The sequence below is a fragment of the Rhodamnia argentea genome, chromosome 9 (genome assembly GCF_020921035.1).
Source record: "Rhodamnia argentea isolate NSW1041297 chromosome 9, ASM2092103v1, whole genome shotgun sequence".
NCBI classification, from domain to species: domain Eukaryota; kingdom Viridiplantae; phylum Streptophyta; class Magnoliopsida; order Myrtales; family Myrtaceae; genus Rhodamnia; species Rhodamnia argentea.
This window is the reverse complement of record NC_063158.1, coordinates 5,344,051-5,364,140: the sequence shown is the minus strand read 5'-3', so window position 1 is coordinate 5,364,140 and position 20,090 is coordinate 5,344,051. Positions and strand designations below refer to the sequence as shown.

Sequence of the window (20,090 nt, the reverse complement as noted above, 5' to 3'; positions counted from 1 at the left end):
CCAAAGCAACTTCCCCAAAACTTTCTGGAGCTCCCTGCCCTTCCCTACTTGCAGAAGCCAAGTAAGATCAGCTTGCCGATTTCCGGGAATCCTATTGACAGAGCATATCTCCAGGACTTTGCGCCATACTCGAGCAGAAAAGCAACATTCAAAGCAGAAGCGAGAGCGAGCTTCGCTTCACTACCGACGGAATAAGCACAACAAAGGGACACCAGGGGCAGACCATCTGCCAATTCTTTCTAAGGTAGGCAATCTACCACTGGCAAGCCAGGAAATAAAACCAAATCTGGGCCCCGTTAGATGAAAACTGGACAAGCCTGTGCCACACGACTTTGGTGCCTTTGTTACATTAACTTTCCTGAACCTTGCACTCAAAAGCATTTCGAAAGTGCATAAATATTACAATTCGTTATGAATAGAAATAATTAAGAGATGATAAGGGTCGAGTAATTGATTCTTCTTCTGGAAGTACATTTTTCTGATGACTTAGGACCTCTTTGGTAACACTCAAGATCTTCTGATTCTTGTTCTTTTGTTCCTTGAAATATAAAAAGAGCATAAATCTATTTGGTAATTTTTCTGTTCCCATAACAAATTTGAAACAAAAAAAGAAGCAAAAAAAAAAAAGTTGTTTCTTTGTTCCCAGAAACGATTTTATGAAACAAGCTCACTCAAAGAGAAACAATACCATTTTAGAAAAATAAGCTCGGTGTAACTCAATGCTCGTCTTCACAACCACGAGTCCACCGCCGATCCCCACCATTGCCGTCGGCCGCCGATCGTCATCGTCGGTCTCCATCGTCGTCGCCACCGATCTCCACCGCCACCGGTTACCGATATCAAACCGTCGGCGGTCTCCACAACTACTCATCGCCGCTGCCGATCTCCACCATCGACCATTGCAGCCACCACCACCAATTGTTGTCGTCGATAGCCGATTGCCGCTGGTCATGATCGTTGCCATTGTTCTCCACCATTGTCGGTTGTCGCCAGCCTCCACCAAAGCCAATCGCCGTTGGTCGCCGATTGCCACTAGTCACTAATCGCCGCCGCCGCCGGTCTCCACCATCGCCAGCCCCCGTTGCCTCTGCTCAAATCTTTATAATTAAATAAGAAAATTTGGGAATATAAATTTTTAGGATCATACCAAAAGCATTTTTGTTCTTTTTCTAATCCTAATATAGAACTATTGTGCAACTACCAAACGCGTTCTTTTGCTTAGAAACTGTTCTAGGGAACATAATAAGAAGAATCATTTCAACTTAGAAACTATTCCCAAGCTCGAAATTGTTACCCAACAGTCCCTTAGGTGGCATATAGGTAGCTGCTGACTTTGTGAAGGATGCAACAAAAATAATCATTGCATGGAAATTACCGATGTGACGGTTCAATCATCATCGGTCATCCTACATGACACATAGCCATATTAGCGATTTTCGGAATTTTTTTTTTTACTCAAACGACTACAATTTTGAGCATATGTGTAGGGCTAAATTGACTAGAAAAAAATTTGACAAAATTGAAAAGTTTAGGGCTGATGTGGCATCGGTGCAATAGTTTAGGGCTTATTGGACCATTTTCCCACTGATAACCATGGCAAATTAATAGCTACGTTGGTAGCATCTACACTGATCCACTACGGACATTGATAATTTCGAATGACAATTGGCAAATCTTCAGATATTTACGGTAGCTGCAAATTGAAAATGCTGCCAAACTTTGATATCACAATGAATTTTTTTTTTTTTTGGGTCAGATCAAAAATGAAAGTTCTTTTTTTTGGTCTGAAGATCAAAAATGAAAGTTCAACTGTAATATAAGTTGGTAAACATGGACATTGATAATTAGGGTATGAGTTGGCAAAGTTTAAAATAGTCACAAATCACAATAGCTTCATCAGAATAATACAATAATTAACTAGGTTTAAAGGTAATTAAGTTTGTACTTATTTGTAGATAACCGACGATAAAGTTTTCCGGTTACCATATATTGACAGCACATTTGGCAAATTTACTATCATGTATTAAATTTTAACAAATCATAGAAAAACAGTCCGAAATTTCACTTCTAGATCACTACCATTTACCTCGTGGACTTGTAATTTTCGTGGATACACACAGATTCAGGAAAAATTGCTAAAAAAGTCCTAAATCTATTCCAATTGTGCCACTTTATTTCTAAACAATATTTTTTGCTAATTCAATCCTAATTCTTTTGCATTTGTGTCATTTCAGTCCATTCGGTGAATTTTGGCCGACCGGTGTTGACATGGATGCCAGCAACATAATATTCTAATATTTTTTTATTCTTTTTTACTTTTCTTTTTCTTTTTCTTTTTTTCCTTCCCCTTCCCTATGGTACCTCCAGTCGGTCGCCGAACCTTGGCAACCGGTCATGGCAAGGTTCAACCTCGTCGTCGGCGGGCAAGGCGGCGACAACGAGGTCAAGCCTCGCTGGCCATCACCTTTTTCCGGTCACCGAGGTCTAGCGACCAGCTAGAGATGGAAGAGGGAAGGGGAAGGAAAAAAAAAATTTTTAAAAATTAAAAAAAAAAACATAAAAAAAGTATTACATCATCGGCTAACCGGCATCCACGTCAACGCTAACGATGTCGATAGGCCAAAATTTGTTGGATATACTAAATTGGCACAATTGCAAAATATTTAGAACTGAATCGGCACAATTGCAATGATTTTAGGAATTTTCTAATAATTTTTCTCATATATTTACATAATTCATTTGATTTGACCCACATCTTTTACGGACATATGTCCATTGACAATAACACGGAAGATAAAAATATTCAATTTTGGAACAAGGTAGGTTGCCAAAAACAAATTTGGGGAAGAGGGGTAACACTGGTCATCCGAATTTTTAGTCATGATAGGACTGAATATGATAGGATAAGAAATCCAAGAATTTTATCACATCCTATGTATTGTGTGATGAACTGCAGATATAAAGTTGGATAAGCAGAGGCAAAGCGCGGCCGAGATCGACTCTGTTTTGATGGAACATCAAAATGCTTTAGAAATTATTCAGTGGTAAAATTCGAAAAGTAAGAGATTGTTGAGTAGAGGTTTGTGACATTGATTGAGCGGACTCCGTAGAACTGGGGGTCTTGATTTGGAGTCAAATTCTTTGAAAATGACCCGTTGGCCTTACTTGTTGTTTTGTCGATCGAATAAACAAGTGTTGAAAAATGAAATCATTTAGTCTCTTTTTACAAGTTGAAGATGCATCTATGTATGTTTTCCAAGAGAGCTACTTTGAAAGTCGATGATAAACCTAGAATTTTTCATGATATGTTGAGACTCATTTCGAATGTTGAAAAAGTTCAAGAGATTAAAGAACAAGGGACACGATTTCATATCCCGCACAATAACTTAAATAACAAGATTGCAGAGATACCCGGCTTTGCGATCGAAGACCCCAGCATAGCACCGCCGGAGAGGCGACTACACTTGATGGCCGCCATCATCGAAGAAGCGGGCCGACACTAGAGAGGTGACTTAGCGCAGAGGATCAGAGGTGGTGGTTGTGGGAAAAATCTGATTCTTCCGGTATCTACCCTCTTGAAAAATCCTATCCAAATCTATTTCACCTCCTCTCTTAGGATTTTTTTTTTTGTTATCTAGGGTATATTCCCTTTTATCCTATCCTAAACAGTTATCAAACATGGGGTAGAATAAATTATATCATATCTCGATTTTTATTCTCATGACCAAACACAACCTAAGAAAAATCCAAGTATCCGAGAAAAGAGAAGAAAATTTTTACGATCTACTCTCTAGGGACACATTAACCTCCGAATCTTAGAAACTTTGAAAGCAGGAAAACATAAAAGAATTGCTGAGTTGAATCGATTCGGCTCATGTTAATGAACCGATTTTCAGGGGCCCAAACCATGACATCCCATTTCGATTATGACCAAAGCTTAGGCAAGTTGCAATTCGATTTCATCGGCACAAGTGGAGGAACTTGCCCAACTTGCCTTATAACACACTGAAAACGTAAGGAAAGGGAAACAAATTAGGGTTTTAGCAGGACATAAACTCCAAAAGAAATGGGGTGTGCCCAAGCATCAACTATTGCCTTTAATGGTTATTCTACCATATATGTGAATTCTATTAACATTAATTTCGAATCTTCGAGAGATCGATTATACCTTATATGAGAATAGACGGTGCATTCATTGTCACGATGAATTTTACTTAATCATCATCATCATCATCATCACCTGGGTGTAACAATTAAAAAAAACTTATTATTTTTTTGTGAAGAAAGAGAAAATTGAATTGACTACCTATGTGTTATATCAACATGTCGGGTGATGTAACCGCCGCGTGATGTAATTTCCTGTCTCAGCATCTAAACAACTAAATCAAATCTATTTCGAGCTGTCTGGACAAGAGATGGAGGACCACCACTCCGGATATGTGCTCAACATAAGAATCTTTAACCCCCAAATCTAGATTTTTCACCACCGTTTACGGTTCTTTAGAAAAACAACCGTATGCCGGCGAACGTACCGATAATATCATCGATTTCGTTATTCAAAGAACTCTAGGTGCAATAGATTTGTCTGGTAGGTAGGGTTGTGGGGGCGTTCATGTTGTTTCTTGAACTTTTTCGTCTTTCTAATCTCATCGGATGGTACCGAAACCTCTTCCTATAGTCCGTCGAGGATTGGATTTATGTGTTTCGGAGTTCTTGGAAACTAACGGATCAAATAACGTAAGAGCTCAAGACCCGTACTGGAAATTGAATCTTTATCTTGAATAACCCTTCAATATCCTAATTTATAAAGTGGCGGGTGGGACCTGTCAAAATGGGCCACACGAACTCATAATGCAACTCGATTTTACTTAAGGGATCGGATAATGTAAGAGCTCAAGACCCATACCGAGAATTGAATCTTCTCTCGAATTTCCTTTAACGCGAGATTGTAACTATCACATGCACTTTATGAGGAAGATGTTTCTTCTTTCCGATCACCCCAATTTATAAAGTGGCAAGTACATATTATTGCGTAGTTAGCGTGAAAACATGTTATTCCCTTAGGAACCATGAAATTTTTCTACGGCATTGTGACGTGTAATCCAATCGGATGAAAATAATACAAACAACCCCCTCGTCGTCCTATTGCGAACGAGTAATAATTAAGGTACGGGGTACGAGACTCTAGGCGATAGCTTTGAGGATAAATGTCTTTGGCGGGGCTCAAACCATGGCCATGCGTCCGAAATCGCAAATTGGTTTTAAGACTTAGGCTGCGTTTGGGAGTGGCTTTCCCAAGGGGCTTTGGACGCCCAAAGCCCCTTGGGGTAAAGCCTAGGTGTTTGGGAAATATTTTTGGAACTTGCCTTGGTGAAAAGTTGCTTCCAAAAGGCTGAAAGCCCAAGGCAACCTCAAGGTTGCCTTGGGCTTTCTAGCATTCTCGGCATGCTACCGAGAATGCACAGTACCCCTTTTTATATTTCCTCAAATGTCCTTAATATTTATTGTAATTCCAAAATTAGCCCTTATATAGGAGAAAAACCCACAAAGCATCGTTCTTTCCTTCGTGTGATTCCCAGAGGACTATCGCAATAAGACAACCAAAAACCCTAGATCTGGATACTCGATTCTTTCCTTTTGTGTGATTACCTTCGACGACGATGGCTCTGTGAAGGTCGGTCTCCATCCGTTCCTTCTCTCAATCCACTGCGTTGGCCCTCGCGATCATCGTTTCGACGCAATCGCACGGTGAGTTCATCTTCTCTCATGTCGCCACTGTTTCCCTTTAGCATTCGAAGTAGATTCCTTTAATTTCCTGGCACAATCAGCGAAATACTTCACTTTTAGGCCTTTATTAGTGTCGTTTTTGCCTGGATTTTCTCTGCAATCCCCGAAGCTCGCTCTCGAGCTTGAACTCCTTCGACGAGTTCATCCAGAACATGATGCAGGAAATCATCGACGAGTCGGCCAACATCGAGATTTGGCTTGAGTCGCAAGACAACCTCGGGCACTAGCCCGATTTCGCCAAGGTCGATTTTTTTTTTTTTTTTTTGTGTCGGAGAAGCTTTTGTTTCGTCGAAATGAGCGTGAGCTTTTTTTAACATTTTTGTCGTTTGGCCGTTCGACCCATTTCAATTCGGCTTTGGGAGGGTTTAGGTCGGTGACGGCTCTTTAAGGATGGAAGTGTTGGGGGTTGTGGTTTTGGAGATGGTCTAACTTTAGGTGATTGCCACTCTTTAGTGAATACAGTCTTTAGTGAATACAATCATAACTATTCATATTGCATAGGTCGCTCTGATTGCAGCTTCAATCTTGCCGATAGAAATGCTTCAGAAACCTTATCTATGTGAGATTTGTCAAGCACGTTGTTGAACTTGAATGTACTTAGTTTCATAATTTTAGTTCATTGGGTTATCCGTGAAGTAGGAATATTGATAATGATCTTCAACCGACAACAATTTGTTGTTAAGCTTATTTTAAGAGGATATGCATTCTGGAAGGTGCTTCCATGGCAATAGGATTCTGTCTTTTTCTATTTGTGGAAGGACTAGTTTCATTTTGTTACTGAAAGTCTTGTTGTACATGGTAGCATTTGAGAAGTGAAAAATTTAGATGAATGAAAGGGAAAAGTAATTGAGTGCCTTTTTCCTTTGGGATATTTTAAAGTTTATTTAGACCAAATTTATGCTAGATTAATTTCGGGCCTATTGTCCCTCTTAAGTCCAAGGCCGACTCATGCTGCTTTTAGTTGTTGTGCATGTTGGTGGTGATCAGAATAGTACTTCATAGACCTATATGCAGTTGGTATATCTTGGATATTGCAATGTTTAACGCACATTTCAATCGATGCATTTCGGTGCTCATTTTTGTGTTTATTTTTTAAAGCACACTACTAGAAATGTAATTTGTTTGCATCTTTGAAATGTTTGTCTTCATTTTATTGGAAGATGGCGGCAAGTTCATCGAAGGAAAAGGCATATTGGGGCCCGGAAGATGTAGAAACGTTTTGTAAATTGTGCATTGAACAAATTGAACTAGGCAATCGTCTTGGAAATAACAAAAAGGTTGGGTGGACTGTCATAATTAACAAGTTTGAGGAACTGAGGGGCAAAAAGTATGACAAAAATCAAATGAAGAGTAAATGGGATAATCTTAAGGAAGAATACAAAAGATGGAGGAAATTGCTTCTACATGAAACAGGATTGGGATGGGATGCAAGGAAGAAGACCATCGATGCAAATGATGAATGGTGGGAGAGAAAAATTAAGGTGTTTATCTCTTTTCTTGTTACTTTTTTTCTAGATTCATCTTTTTATGATAGAACTCACAAAAATGTTCCATTATAACAGGAGGATCCTAAGTTTAAGGCTTTTCGAACGAAAGGCATACATCCGGATCTTGAAGTTTTATTGGATAGAATGTTCGGGGGCACGGTTGCAACCGAAAGTGTCACATGGAACCCCGCAGAAGGTTTAATCAATAATGATGCTATTGAGGCCCCACAAGATGATATGGGTGATGGTGCAGGATCTACTAATGATAATTTAGAGGGTGATGCGGTAAAAGATGTTCACCCAAGTCCAAGTAAGAGCCACAAAAGAGCGGCGCAAAGGCAAGCCGGAGGAAAGAAAGGAAAAAAGTTGACTGGACTCGCTAAGTTAGCATCGCAGATTGACAGACTTGTTTCAGCTGTTGAAAGTAGGAGCAGTGTATTATCTCTTGCAAGGGAATTTGATCCTTACAAGGAAATTATGCAAACATTGAGAGCCATACCCGAGATTAAGCAAGATCGAAAGTTATACTTTTTTGCACTCTCCCACTTTGCTGAAAAGAAAGATAATCGGCAGATCTTTATGAACTTGGATGGAGATGAAGAAAAACTCAAGTGGCTCAAATATAAGTTGGAAGAGCACAATAGTCGCCAGTAGGATGTTAGCTACTTGTTTGAGCTCTTTCGTATGATATATTGTTGTAATGTGAGACCTATATGCAGTTGGTATGATTTGCACTCTATTCGTACTCTATTCACACTATATATGAACTCTATTCCTATTTATGTTCTAATGTGAGACCTATTTTCATTTGATATTCTTTTGATTGGGTGGAGTTTGCGCATATACATACGATGGATGATTTTTATTTATGGATGATTTAAATTATTCATCTATCTTCCGATCGGAACTCTATGTTTGTTACTTTAACCAGTTATGGATGATTCTCCCGAAGGGGGAAATCACGACGAAGAGGAAAATCACGATGAAGAGGAAGAAGAATATTGGCAAATAGTGGGAGTCACTCAGGCCGCAGTGGCTTATCAAGCAATATACGGTTACAAAGAACCCTCTATGACATCTTCATATACAGGAAATGAATGGTTGAAAGAATTTATGGGCGAAGATGCTAATCCGATAAGGTGCTATCAAATATTCAGAATGGACAAAAATGTATTTAATAGTTTAATGCATGATTTAGTGACAAGCTACGGTTTTCAAGAAAGTAGGAATATTGATGTAATAGAAATGCTTGCAATATTTCTTCTCATTTTAGGACATGGTGTGGGCAATAGATTAGTACAAGAACGCTTTCAGCGCTTCGGGGAAACCATAAGTAGGTACTTTAGCTTAGTATTAGACAAAGTATGTGCAATGGGAAAAGATTTGATCCAACCATCCGATCGGCAATTTAGGGAAGTTCCAGAGAAGATCATGAATAATCAAAGATTTTATCTTTATTTTAAGGAATGTTCCGCTTATACAATATAAATGTAGCACTAAATATATATTTTGATTACACAATAATATTTTTATTTTCGTGTCGGGATTGTATTGGGGTTATTGATGGCACACATATTCCAGCAGCAGTGGTACGTACGCACGATCAGATTCGTTTTATTGGTCGAAAAGGAACACCGACTCAAAAAGTATTAGCAGTGTGTAATTTTAACATGGAATTTATTTATGTTTGGGCTGGTTGGTAAGGACAAGCTCATGACACTCGTATCTTCTATGAAGCCATTGGGAGACATGATTTACAATTTCCTCATTCTCCTCCAGGTTCGTGAATTATTGATTTTTGTAGAGTAATACGTATACATGTGTCTATGTTGATTGAATTTACATTATATTTGTGTAGGTAAATATTATTTAGTAAATGTCGGATATCCAAATCGAACAGGTTATTTGGGGCCATACAAAGAAGCTAGATATCATTTGCCAGAATTTCGACAAGGTCCCGGACCTACGGGTTATCGGGAGGTATTCAATCGTGCTCATTCCTCGCTACAATCAGAAATTGAGCGAGCCTTTGGTGTGTTGAAAAAGAAATGGAAGATTCTAAAGCAAACGCCAAGTTACCCGTTTGAAAAGCAAGTGAAAATTGTGATAACGACAATGACTTTGCACAATTATATACGGAGATACGCCGTCAATGATAGACATTTTGCAAGAGCTGATTTGGATCTCGATTATGGATATTCAGTTAACCTTAACGATGCAAATGAGGGGACTAGTGCTTCAACCGATAATTCATCTTCTGACATGGAATGTTTACGTGATCAAATAGCAATGAGTTTAGTAAATAGTTAAGGATGCTTGTAAGTGTGGATATTCAGTTGATCATGATTTATGGGTTAAATTAATATTTAAGGAAGTTTGTAATATTAAGGCAAACTTATTTCCATCCTCATGATTCATGCGATCGTATTCATTATTATGATCTTTTCATATCATGCATGCAAGTAATTATATTTTAACCTTCGTATCTTATTAATTGTTAATATGTGCTTTTTTTTTCATATCATGGCACGCAAGTTACTCTCAACGTGAGCATATAAAAATTTCCGTTATTATTTTTTCATAATTTTAAACGATTTAAAGTTAAAAAAATAAATTAGCACATAAAAGGATTTTCTAAATGTGAGTTCATCAAATAGCATTTTTCCCAAAGTCACATCTCAATGCACTTTTCAATTTTAGTTTACCAAACAACATTTGCATTTCACCAAATGTCTTTAGCCCAAAGACACTTGCATTTTCTCAAAGGCTTTCCCCAAAAGCTTTTCCAAACGCAGCCTTAATCAATGAACAAGATGTAGAAAACAGTTTTGATAACCATCTTTCTGATTAAAGACGTATTGAATTTCGAAAGGAACAAAAAATGTGAGACCGTGAACAACTTTTCATAATTTATGATGTGTGTAAGATCCATAAATATGAATTTTGAAACATAACTCTCTGCTTAGTAATTGATCGCATGATATCCGAAATAAGTGGAAAATCGTCTGTCCTCTTGTCCTTTCTTTAGTTGCTTCTTCTTTCCGTTCTTCTTTTGCCAGCTCACCCTTTCGTTTTGTAGGTTTTTTTTTTTTTTTTTTGTGATTTATAGTTTAAAAAAATGATTTCAAAAGAAATTGACACAAATGACTCATAAACTTTGGTCTAACGTGGAATATGGTCCCTAAACCTTTAATTTGTTCAAAGTAGTCCCCAAAATTTAGTCGAATGTACAGTGTCATCCTCAAACTTTTGATACATATTCAATTTAGTCCATGGACAATGTTATCCCTAAACTTGAAATATTGGAAGAATGACATTAGATGTTATTATATAGTCCATGGATTAGACCGAACATTTATCAAAATTTCAGGGACTACAGTGTACATGAATTGAAGTTTGGATACCATATCGAACAAATTAAAATTTGAAGGATAATATTATATACTGGACCAAAGTTTAGAGACTATGCTGCAATTATCGTTGTAGAAATGGGAGGTGATAGTAGTGTAATTAATATCATAGAGGCCCATTAATTCTCTTTTTAGGGAAGTCCAAGTCCATGTTGCCATGGCCCCTTTAACGAATCTAGTAAGAGATGTTTCGTGATTTCCAATGGCCAGATCCACGTGTCCGTCCCGGGTCGGCCCATTCGCTAAGCCTTTGAAATTGAGCTTTCATTTGGGCTTATGATAAGTCTAATGAACAAGGATTAGATCGGATCTCGTCGATTTAGAGGGATAAAATTTGATTATGGTATGTATCGAATTAGGTGTTTGAACAAAAAGGGAAAATTCCAAGTAAAGACCCGCCATGTTCTTATTTTCTTAATAAAAATTTGAAGTATATCTTGTTTTAAATAAAAATATGAAGTGCCATTTTTGTTTCAAAGAAAAGCCTAACTAAGGACATTTTCGTCATTTCAATTTTTTATTTTTATTTTTATTCCTTTTTCCCATTTAATTTAGCTTTCTTTGTTGCGGCCGGCAAGGGTCACCGCCCACCGGCAAGGCGCCCCTTGCCCAGATTTGATGAGGGCAAGCCGCCTCACGACCGTCAAGGTGAGAGCTCATCTTGCCCAGGCAATGTTGTCATCACAACCATCGAAGGCTACCCTCGCCGACCACGGTCGAGACTAGTCCTTGGTAGATTTGGGAGAGAGTCGCTTGTGTCGATTGGCGTGGGCAACGACCTGGTCGATCGCAATAATAAAAAAAAAGGACATGGGAAAAAAGAGAAGAAAAAATATATATAAAAGAAATGGCGAAAATGCTCGTAATTAGACACTTTTTTGAAATGAAGAGAGCGACTCTTATTTAAATTAATATCCACTTCATGTCTTAATTTAAAAAAATGAGGGCATGAAATTCATGTCATTGTTTGGAATTTTCTCGACAAGAATAGTTTCCAAAGCCCGTTGGATTTTTTTTTTTTTTGGGGAGGTGAAAATATCAAGAAGTTATTAAATCCGAACACAAAAACAATTTTCATTTTTTTAATAATTTTTTTATTTATTGAGGCACAGCAAAACCGAGGAATGACAACAACAAAAAAAAAAATCTCAGCAACAGTCGAGGGATCGAGAGGGGGGACGACGACGAACTTCGCAGCAACAAACTCGAAGAGCAGAGGAGGAAGGAGTTGAGCAAAGCAGGGAAATGGCTCTCTTCTCCTTCGCATCACCACCTTCCTTGTTCTCCCTAAACACCCACAATCACAGGCTCTCTCACGTCTCTCCCACCTCCTTTCCACACCTCTCTCTGCCCCCGCAAGCTTCCAGAAGATTCCCTCCCCTCACCCTCGCCCGCTCCTCCCTCTCCTCCGACGCCCCCGAACCCGACTCTTCGCCGGCGAACGTCACCGACGAGTGGGGGGAGAAGGCCGAGCCCGAGCCCGACGCTTCCTACTCGAAGCTCTCCGACTCGGACCCTCCGAAGGAGGACGACGAGTGGGGCGGAGGGGGCGGCGGCGGCGTCGAGGAGTACGTGGCGGCGGGTAATGGGACCCCTTCGGCTCAGGGTGAAGCGACGGTTGAGGGGGAGGAGGTGGATAGGGTTGGGGATTTGAAGCGGTGCTTGGTGGACACGGTTTACGGGACGGATTTCGGGTTCCGGGCCGGGCAGGAGGTGAGGGCGGAGGTGCTGGAGCTGGTGAACCAGCTGGAGGCGGCGAACCCGACGCCGGCTCCGGTGGACGCCACGGGGCTGCTAGATGGCGACTGGGTCTTGGTGTGAGTTTTGAAAACTTGCTTAATTGTTGATAAATTTTGTGTTTTTTGTTATCTCTGCATCACTGATGTGAATATATCTTGCTGTTTTTTAGCAGTTTAAGCTCTTAGTGTCCATTTTGCGATAGCATTAGGACTTATTGTGGACCTTTCATTCCTGTTTCGCCAATGTTACCGGACGGATTGTACATTTCGGGCGTTCTCGCATTACTGCTCTTATCACTTTATGCATATAGCTTATTGTATATGTTATATGCTTCTTGTCTTCTAGCAACTTAGCATTTGATGGAATAATCTGTCAGGTACTGATTGGGGTGGTGAGCCTTGAGTGTCTGGAAAATTTAAGAACAGGCAACCATTGAACAAATCACGTGTTATGGCCCAGAATTGAAATGTTAGCTCGTGTAGATGCCACTTCGAAGTTACTTGGTCTATACATAGTAAACCTCGGAGTATTCATGTAATGAAAACCCCTTTATGTTGTGGTTTTATTGATTTTAGTCTTCATCTGGTGTAGAAAAGAGAATTCTCCTGAGTCATATCTTTCAGTCCTATCGATTAGAGTAGTTGCCAAGTTGATTGTTTCTTAAGGTATTGATGTCGGTATATAACTTACACGAGGAGGGGGCTTCATGATCAGTCGAACAAGCGGAGCTCATATCTAGAGTGGGTACTCATCATTCTAGTTAACTAAAGTTGGAAAACATTCCAGTGTGAAAGAAATAGGAAAAAAGAAACTGTAATCACCTGTTGATGTTTCCATGGCAATGTGCCTCATACTTGCTTCGCTAGAATTTTTCCCTCGTCAAAGAGAGTAACTGTATTTTGATTTTACACTTGTTCGTTTGCACTTTACTGTCGTGAATTTTCTGATTAAACATTAACTTCTGTTGTTGGACTTTTTGCTCTAAAGGTGATACTCAACGGGTTCCTTCTTGCTGTTGTGTCAATACTCTTAACTGGAAGCACCTACATAGTGCGTTATTCCCATCTAATGGTTGTACGGGGATTGCACATCGGTTATAGTCATGAAAGCAACTGAATTTGATCCCAACACCAGAAGAAATTGATGAAAAGGACCTCTAGTTTCAATATTAACTACTTGATATGGTTATTAGTAGTCCATACTCAGCATTTTTTCCACTTCATCAGGTACACGGCTTCCTCCGAGCTCCTGCCTCTTCTGGCTGTGGGGACAACGCCGCTCCTGAAAGTTCAAAGGATAAGCCAATCTATCGATACCAGTAACCTCACAATTGTGAACTCTACCACACTATCCAGCCCCTTTGCTACTTTCTCATTCAGTGCATCCGCAGCTTTTGAGATAAGAAGTCCCTCAAGGATTCAGGTAATTCTTGTCTGCTGCTCACTGAGATAGTCTATAAATAGAAATCTACTACAGAGCTTTTGCTTGTACAGAAAACGAAAATTTATAGTAGGATTACTTTGAGGATCCAACTGACCTGATGTCGCCAGCTTTCTCATGTTATTCGTGCTTCATTACGTGAAATCTCCATTGCTGGACTCTAGACATTTATCGTGGTGAAATTGAATGGTGGAGGAACTTGTAGGCCAGGAAGTACGATAAAGAATCAGTGCACAGTTACTATTTTCCAGGAAATCATTTCAAATGCATCTGTAAAGTTTACTATTTGTCTAGGGCCTAGGCAGCGAATCAAGGAGATGCCTTGTTAGTGAACCAATGTCTCTAACATGAAACAGATTCTCTCTCTCTCTCTCTCTCTCTCTCTCTCTCTCCCTTATCACCTTGATATCTGTTTGTTGAAAGTTGCTAGGTATATGTGTAAAAATGCTCAGAGACGATTCAACTATGTGCAGGTTGAATTCAAGGAAGGAACCTTCCAACCTCCGGAGATAAAGCCGACCATCAATCTCCCGGAAAGTGTGAATGTCTTTGGGCAGAACATAAATCTAATGCCGGTGCAGCAATCTATCAGTCCTTTGCAGGAAGCCGTGGCGAGTCTTTCACGTGCCATTTCTGGGCAGCCACCACTTAAGCTTCCCATTCCAGGCGAGAGGACCCGCTCTTGGCTTCTCATCACATACCTTGACAAGGATGTGAGGATATCACGTGGAGACGGGGGTCTCTTTGTGCTTGTCAAAGAAGGGAGCCCTCTTTTGAACCAGTAACCGGACACCATTCATTGGGTATAGGAAGAAGGATTTCGCGGATTTTCTCTTGCTTGTTGTATTGTCAAGTTGAACTAGTGCCGAAACTTGTAAATTAATGGTGTACTCGTCCTTGTTGAGAGACTGGGGATGGATGCAGAGCTGAGAGCAAGACTATTTAGTGGCATATAACCATATGGCATATGATGTTCTCGACAATTCACATTTACATAGCGCGATCGACACTAATGAAATGCCTACGTTTTCGGGACGCTTCTCTCCTGAAATCTGATACTTAGTAGTCGGTCTTGGCTTTCTAGTTTCTGATGTGTTTTAGTTGGCAGACTTGAATGGAAGTCAAGAGGGAGAAGGGAGGAGTGATTCAAAATTCAAATGCCTTTACAAGTCAACTTGGAAAAACAGCAGTCTTGGGACGGCTTTGAATTCTTGAATACTACTACTTGGTGATCAACCCCTTTACGTGGAAGCCAAATTTGTCATTAGCATCCTCAGTTGCTCAGGACTAGTTACCACAGGCCTCGCCTCCCAACTTTTGTACCGAGATATAAACTTACTTCCTTCTTATCTTCCAAGTTTCTAGAAATTCTTGGGGGCATTGGTGAATTTTGAAGGAATACATTTAATCCCATTAAAAATCTCGAATTGGTATCTCAAAGCATTCCAAACCGGTACTATACGACATTTTTAATTAAAACTTATTTTGGTCCTGTAAAAAATCTTAAATTGGTATAACAAGGGCATATTATCCCCCATTAATTTTCAAGAAATAATCCTAAAATGGTCTAGCATACTTGTCAACATACGTAGATTTTTCACATCGGATTTGTCATTCTCTAAGTCCGCTCCATCTTCAAGTACAAATTATCCGTCATGTGTGTTAAGACGTATGCATTTTAATAAGAAAGTGGAGGGAATTCTTACATGGGGCAGATATGAGTCGAGGTTATCGATTTTCCTTCTTGTTACAAGACAGAAGTTGATTTAAGGTAAACATGTCGGGTGAGTACCGTTCTGGAGGTTTCTGTAGACGGAAATTAGTTTGGACTTTTAGTAGATGAAAGTTAATCTCGGATAAATATATGTGCTAAGGTTTCGATTTAGAATATTTATGGGTAAAATCATAGCAATGAATGAAAAGTGGTTGAGAGGATCCCAGGGATGACCACATCAAAAGGTAACGTGCATCAATCACGGAGTTGGCGCCTCTCGTGCCGCGTCTTATGAACTTTCTCTCTGTCCCCGGTGTTGACTTTTGATACTCTGCATTTCTTCGTTTCTTGATCCTAACGTTGATTCGTTCAAAACAAGGCAGGAGTGTTTCCAGTCAATCCGATACTACGTCGTGTTCGTCGAATTTATAGTGCAGCAGCAGCAGCAGCAGTAGCAATCCCTCGTGCCATGCTTGCTCGACGACACCACCCCCACTTCCGCCGTCTGCTTCCTTCATTTCGGATGATCCCATGTTTTGGTTTCATGGGCGGATGCTAGTTTGGCGCATCCATTGAACCCCCGTCCCGTTCGCTTCAAAGCAAACATCCCAAGATCCAACGAGAAAAAGAAAAATCTTTTGTCCTGTTTGATTGGAGGAAGAGAAGAGGTCGCCGTGCAGGATTGATTCTCGAGTTGAGACAGAAGATGGGATTCGCGTGAACCAAGCGAAACGTCAAGTCAGATCCAGATACAGAGTTGTTCTCGATCTGTCAACGTCCTTTTCCGTGTTTGTTAGTTGAAGTTTTTTGACGCATTATATTAGTTGAAGAAAGAATCTTGAACAGCTCGCCAATTCCAGCATGAGCAACAAGGATTCGGTGAAGCTAAACGACGAGCAGATCGCCGAGCTACGCGAGATCTTCCGCTCCTTCGACCGGAACAAGGACGGGAGCTTGACGCAGCTCGAGCTCGGGTCGCTCCTCCGCTCACTCGGCCTGAAACCGAGCCCTGAGCAGCTCGAGGCACTCATCCAGAAGGCCGACACCAACAACAATGGCCTGGTGGAGTTCTCAGAGTTCGTGGCCCTCGTGTCGCCCGAGCTCCTGCCTGCCAAGTCGCCGTACACGGAGGAGCAACTGAAGCAGCTCTTCCGGATGTTCGACAGGGATGGGAACGGGTTCATCACGGCAGCCGAGTTAGCTCACTCGATGGCGAGGCTCGGGCACGCCCTCACCGTGGAGGAGCTGACGGAAATGATCAAGGAGGCTGACACGGACGGTGATGGCAGGATTAGTTTCCATGAGTTCTCGCAAGCAATCACATCGGCGGCTTTTGATAATTCCTGGGCTTAGTTAGGAACTTGGGTGCTTTTGCCTCCAAGCTCCATGGGATTCTGTTAATTTCCACTTCATGCTAGTTATGTTGTATCTATTGCTTTTCTTGAGATCATACAGATGATCCTACTACTGTGACAGGCGAGTTCAGAATTTAGGATGGAGTACGATTTCTGTATGCAGAAATCAAATCCTAAGAGTGCTGTGGTTATGATGGATGAAAAGTCCGATCAAATTTGGCAGATAATGCGCCGGCTTTGCTTGCCGTGGTACATTGTTTCGGAGTTTTAGTACCCAATTTCACTTTTGTTGGTTGTTGATCCGACCAAATTTCGAGGCATCATTTTGATCTCTCGTGCCCACTTTCTGCATGAGGATGAATGCACAATTCGATATGCCGTTCTTAGAATCTGAAGCAGTGAGGCGTTCACTCGGAGTAACATTCAAAAGTAGCAAAATCTGATCGATTCCTGTTAAATTTGAGCGGCAACTGCATACAGACTTGAAGGAAGTGCCGTGTTGCATGTATGTCGTGCACGCACTCACCAACTTCCTTTCAGAGGAAAATATGCACAGATGGCGAGCTGGACCAATGTTCATTGCATGTTAGAGGCAATACATCACGGTTTCGACTAATTCGGCCTTGCTCGGATCATAATCGAGCTGTACAATGTCTAAAAATAATCATCAGGCCTTCCGTTACGCTCTGAAGGACGAAGAATAGGACCACTCTTCACATCAAATGAACTTGAAAAAAAAATGTTTGATCAGGGATAGTACCATTGATGCTAATGGAGGAGATACGGATCGATAAACAAATCTTTGGAAATATAGGAATCCAATTACTTGGCACAAGAAGTATCAGCCAACATCTTCTTCGTTACATCCATTCTGAAAAAAGATAACTAATTACAGAATCGATGTCCAGAATGTGGTAGTGCGAGGCCAAACAGAAAAGGAACTACAAATTACTGGTCATTATGCTTTCTTCTTTTTCGGTTTGAGCATCACAAACCCAATGAATACACATAAGAAGCATAAGAGTGCCACGCCTGCAAAAACGGGCACGAGTATCGCATATTCCTCAGGTAGAAAATACTGGTGGATGAAGTGATCGCTATCCACAAAAGGCTGCAGAACAAAACAGATGGATGGTGGCGAGCATGAAAGAATTTGCAAAACCACGACATAAGCAGATCAACAAGTCCAGAAATTACAAGTGAGATGTTCTTACCAGTATGATGACCCAAAAGGTGTAGTAAGTGAAGATGGATAAACTAATGAGTGTCAACAGAAACCCCACCGCTCTATCTGCCAGTTCCATTTTGCATGCCCCCAGCCTTGAGCTACTGAAGAAAAGAAGATGCTATAATGAGCGCATATACTCCCTCCTGCCAGGAAATGACTTTCGCAGTTAAGAGCATAAATATAGCATAGCAGATCTTGGGCGCAATGAGTCGTTATTACATAGACAGTAAAACTGCTCAATAACCTCTGAGGAAACAGAAAACCAAATGCATCCAAGTATAATCAATTCATTTTTTCTCCACAAGTCTCGTTGGGTTGTTGCGGATTCAATGCTTGCAATGTCGAAATCCGGAAAAAACAAAAAAAAAAAAATCGATGCAACACCGGGAATTCTAACTTTTTTACAAGGACAAGGGAAAATATCCATTAATACAATCTTACAAACTCCGAGCATAGCTGCATGAGAGCACTTAGCTTTCAGGAAGCATCACCTTCTACATCCTGAGTCCCTGATCAGACTATGCTGCGGAGCTCCAACAAAATCTTTCGTGTATAGTGTGTACTTTCTCTTTCTCGCCCTGAATTTTAGTCATCATAAACACACATATAGCTAAAATGGGCCAATCTAACCAGAACACTATTACTTGGCAAAGACGCAAAGCATGACTCCTTAAGCAATTCAGCTGCCAATTACTTCTTTTTAAGCACCCACATGAGAATCCAAAAGAAATGCGCTTTCTCACAATCAACACTAGCGTCCAAGATCAAAGGCTAGATAAAAGAAAAGCAAAAACAAAAGGGGCAAAATGAAGATGTCCAAGTTACAGCAAACCAAGACTTCCAAGAGTGGAAATAGCCATTCTTTGCCCCCATCACCACCCACACATTTCTCTTCTGCAAGTAATTCTTTCCTTTCAATGAGAGACGAAAATTTCTGCGAAAACCCTCCGTTGCCCAGCTCTTAAGTTCCATCCCCCGTTCAGTTTCAAAGTTTTCCCGACTCGATGAAATCGCAAGGTCTCAACAGCTACACAAAACAATCGCGGACAAAAGAATTGATCTTTCCAGGTAACACGGTGGGAGCTCTTACCCGGCGCCCCAAAGAAGCGGCTGAACAGCTGACGATGCCGGAGGATTTTCCAGTCCGAAGATCGAAAGAGACGAAGTCGACCCGATTCGCCTCTGACACCGTTTGCCCAATGACACCGAATCATTCGTCGGGAAAAGGGAAGGAGCTTGACAAATGGGCTTGGGTTCAATTTGGACCCACAATAGTTCTGATGGAAACATTTGGGCTACAATGTTGAACGAGAAAAGCAGTAGAATTTTGTAATTCCTTCTCTTTTATGTTCATATTTGCACAAGAGATGACGTGGAAAAAACAATAACGGTTAATACCATGAAGAAGCCCGAACTATTACAGCTATGAAAAAATTTATCCCAAATTAATTTTTGGATCACCAAAAACCTCAAAGTGGTATTCGAGTGACAAATTTACCTTTCATTAGCTTCCGTTAAATTGTAATTTTAAATTGCTGGCTTTGATGATATATGACAGTTGACATGGCAAGTCCACGTGAAAATTCCTAGGATTAATATCATGAAAAACTATAAATCAACACATTTATGAGAAATTTACTCAAAATCGGTAGATGAGTGACAGACTTACCTTTCGTTACTTTTAGTAACTCTAGTATTACTCTTGACAAAATGGCTCAACCAAGTACCACTCTATGGCATAATCACTGCCTAATGTGGCACCCGCGGAAAAACACTAACAATGGATGAAGTCCTTGCAAGTTTTACTTGGCCTTTTGTCAAGGCTGCCTCTTCAAGGTGAGCATAAGATGTGTCTTTTCACAAGTGGTACGCGGTAATTATAAGAATCTCGAATCCTACAAAAGACGGTAATGAGAATTTGTGATTGCA

The 20,090-nt window shown here is 40.5% G+C and overlaps 4 protein-coding genes across 8 annotated transcripts; 3 read left to right on the top strand and 1 right to left on the bottom strand.

Annotated features, from left to right (window-relative positions):
- The first annotated feature begins 6,947 nt into the window (after positions 1–6,947).
- On the top strand, positions 6,948–7,928 carry LOC125316635 (L10-interacting MYB domain-containing protein-like). Its single transcript, XM_048285469.1, has 2 exons — positions 6,948–7,268; positions 7,350–7,928. Exons 1-2 carry the CDS (start codon positions 6,948–6,950, stop codon positions 7,926–7,928), a joined length of 900 nt encoding a protein of 299 aa, XP_048141426.1.
- A 3,871-nt stretch (positions 7,929–11,799) lies between these two features.
- LOC115737091 (plastoglobulin-1, chloroplastic) lies at positions 11,800–14,875 on the top strand. 2 transcript variants are annotated; one of them, XM_048285612.1, is made up of 4 exons: positions 11,800–11,857; positions 11,903–12,501; positions 13,651–13,846; positions 14,338–14,875. In XM_048285612.1, the coding sequence occupies exons 2-4, from the start codon at positions 11,930–11,932 to the stop codon at positions 14,647–14,649; spliced, it is 1,080 nt and encodes a 359-aa protein (XP_048141569.1). In that variant the 5' UTR covers positions 11,800–11,857; positions 11,903–11,929; the 3' UTR covers positions 14,650–14,875. The 2 variants fall into 2 exon arrangements, with proteins under 2 accessions (XP_048141569.1, XP_030524926.1); XM_030669066.2 differs by lacking the exon at positions 11,800–11,857 and having other exon boundaries at positions 11,864–12,501.
- A 940-nt stretch (positions 14,876–15,815) lies between these two features.
- Positions 15,816–17,185, top strand: LOC115737088 (probable calcium-binding protein CML17). 2 transcript variants are annotated; one of them, XM_030669060.2, is made up of 2 exons: positions 15,816–16,972; positions 17,008–17,185. In XM_030669060.2, exon 1 carries the CDS (start codon positions 16,440–16,442, stop codon positions 16,929–16,931), a length of 492 nt encoding a protein of 163 aa, XP_030524920.1. In that variant the 5' UTR covers positions 15,816–16,439; the 3' UTR covers positions 16,932–16,972; positions 17,008–17,185. The 2 variants fall into 2 exon arrangements, with proteins under 2 accessions (XP_030524920.1, XP_048141452.1); XM_048285495.1 differs by having other exon boundaries at positions 15,817–16,334; positions 16,439–17,185.
- A 535-nt stretch (positions 17,186–17,720) lies between these two features.
- On the bottom strand, positions 17,721–19,406 carry LOC115737089 (dolichol-phosphate mannose synthase subunit 2). 3 transcript variants are annotated; one of them, XM_030669061.2, is made up of 3 exons: positions 19,252–19,406; positions 18,148–18,262; positions 17,721–18,044 (listed from the first exon to the last, which is right to left on the bottom strand). In XM_030669061.2, exons 2-3 carry the CDS (start codon positions 18,235–18,237, stop codon positions 17,892–17,894), a joined length of 243 nt encoding a protein of 80 aa, XP_030524921.1. In that variant the 5' UTR covers positions 18,238–18,262; positions 19,252–19,406; the 3' UTR covers positions 17,721–17,891. The 3 variants fall into 3 exon arrangements, with proteins under 3 accessions (XP_030524921.1, XP_030524922.1, XP_048141454.1); XM_030669062.2 differs by having other exon boundaries at positions 18,148–18,259; positions 19,252–19,397; XM_048285497.1 differs by lacking the exon at positions 19,252–19,406 and adding an exon at positions 18,987–19,229.
- Between the last annotated feature and the right edge of the window lie 684 nt (positions 19,407–20,090).

Bases quoted from the DNA above. Each gene is read 5' to 3' on its own strand.
- LOC115737089 (XM_048285497.1), bottom strand. From the start codon at position 19,021: ATGGCTATTTCCACTCTTGGAAGTCTTGGTTTGCT. The intron at 18,263-18,986 runs GTAACTTGGACA...TCTTTTCTTCAG, and splicing joins CTTGGAAGTCTTGGTTTGCT to TAGCTCAAGGCTGGGGGCAT. The intron at 18,045-18,147 runs GTAAGAACATCT...TTTGTTCTGCAG, and splicing joins CCTTTTGGGTCATCATACTG to CCTTTTGTGGATAGCGATCA.
- LOC125316635 (XM_048285469.1), top strand. From the start codon at position 6,948: ATGGCGGCAAGTTCATCGAAGGAAAAGGCATATTGGGGCCCGGAAGAT. The intron at 7,269-7,349 runs GTGTTTATCTCT...CCATTATAACAG, and splicing joins GGTGGGAGAGAAAAATTAAG to GAGGATCCTAAGTTTAAGGC.
- LOC115737088 (XM_030669060.2), top strand. From the start codon at position 16,440: ATGAGCAACAAGGATTCGGTGAAGCTAAACGACGAGCAGATCGCCGAG.
- LOC115737091 (XM_048285612.1), top strand. From the start codon at position 11,930: ATGGCTCTCTTCTCCTTCGCATCACCACCTTCCTTGTTCTCCCTAAAC. The intron at 12,502-13,650 runs GTGAGTTTTGAA...CCACTTCATCAG, and splicing joins GATGGCGACTGGGTCTTGGT to GTACACGGCTTCCTCCGAGC. The intron at 13,847-14,337 runs GTAATTCTTGTC...AACTATGTGCAG, and splicing joins GAAGTCCCTCAAGGATTCAG to GTTGAATTCAAGGAAGGAAC.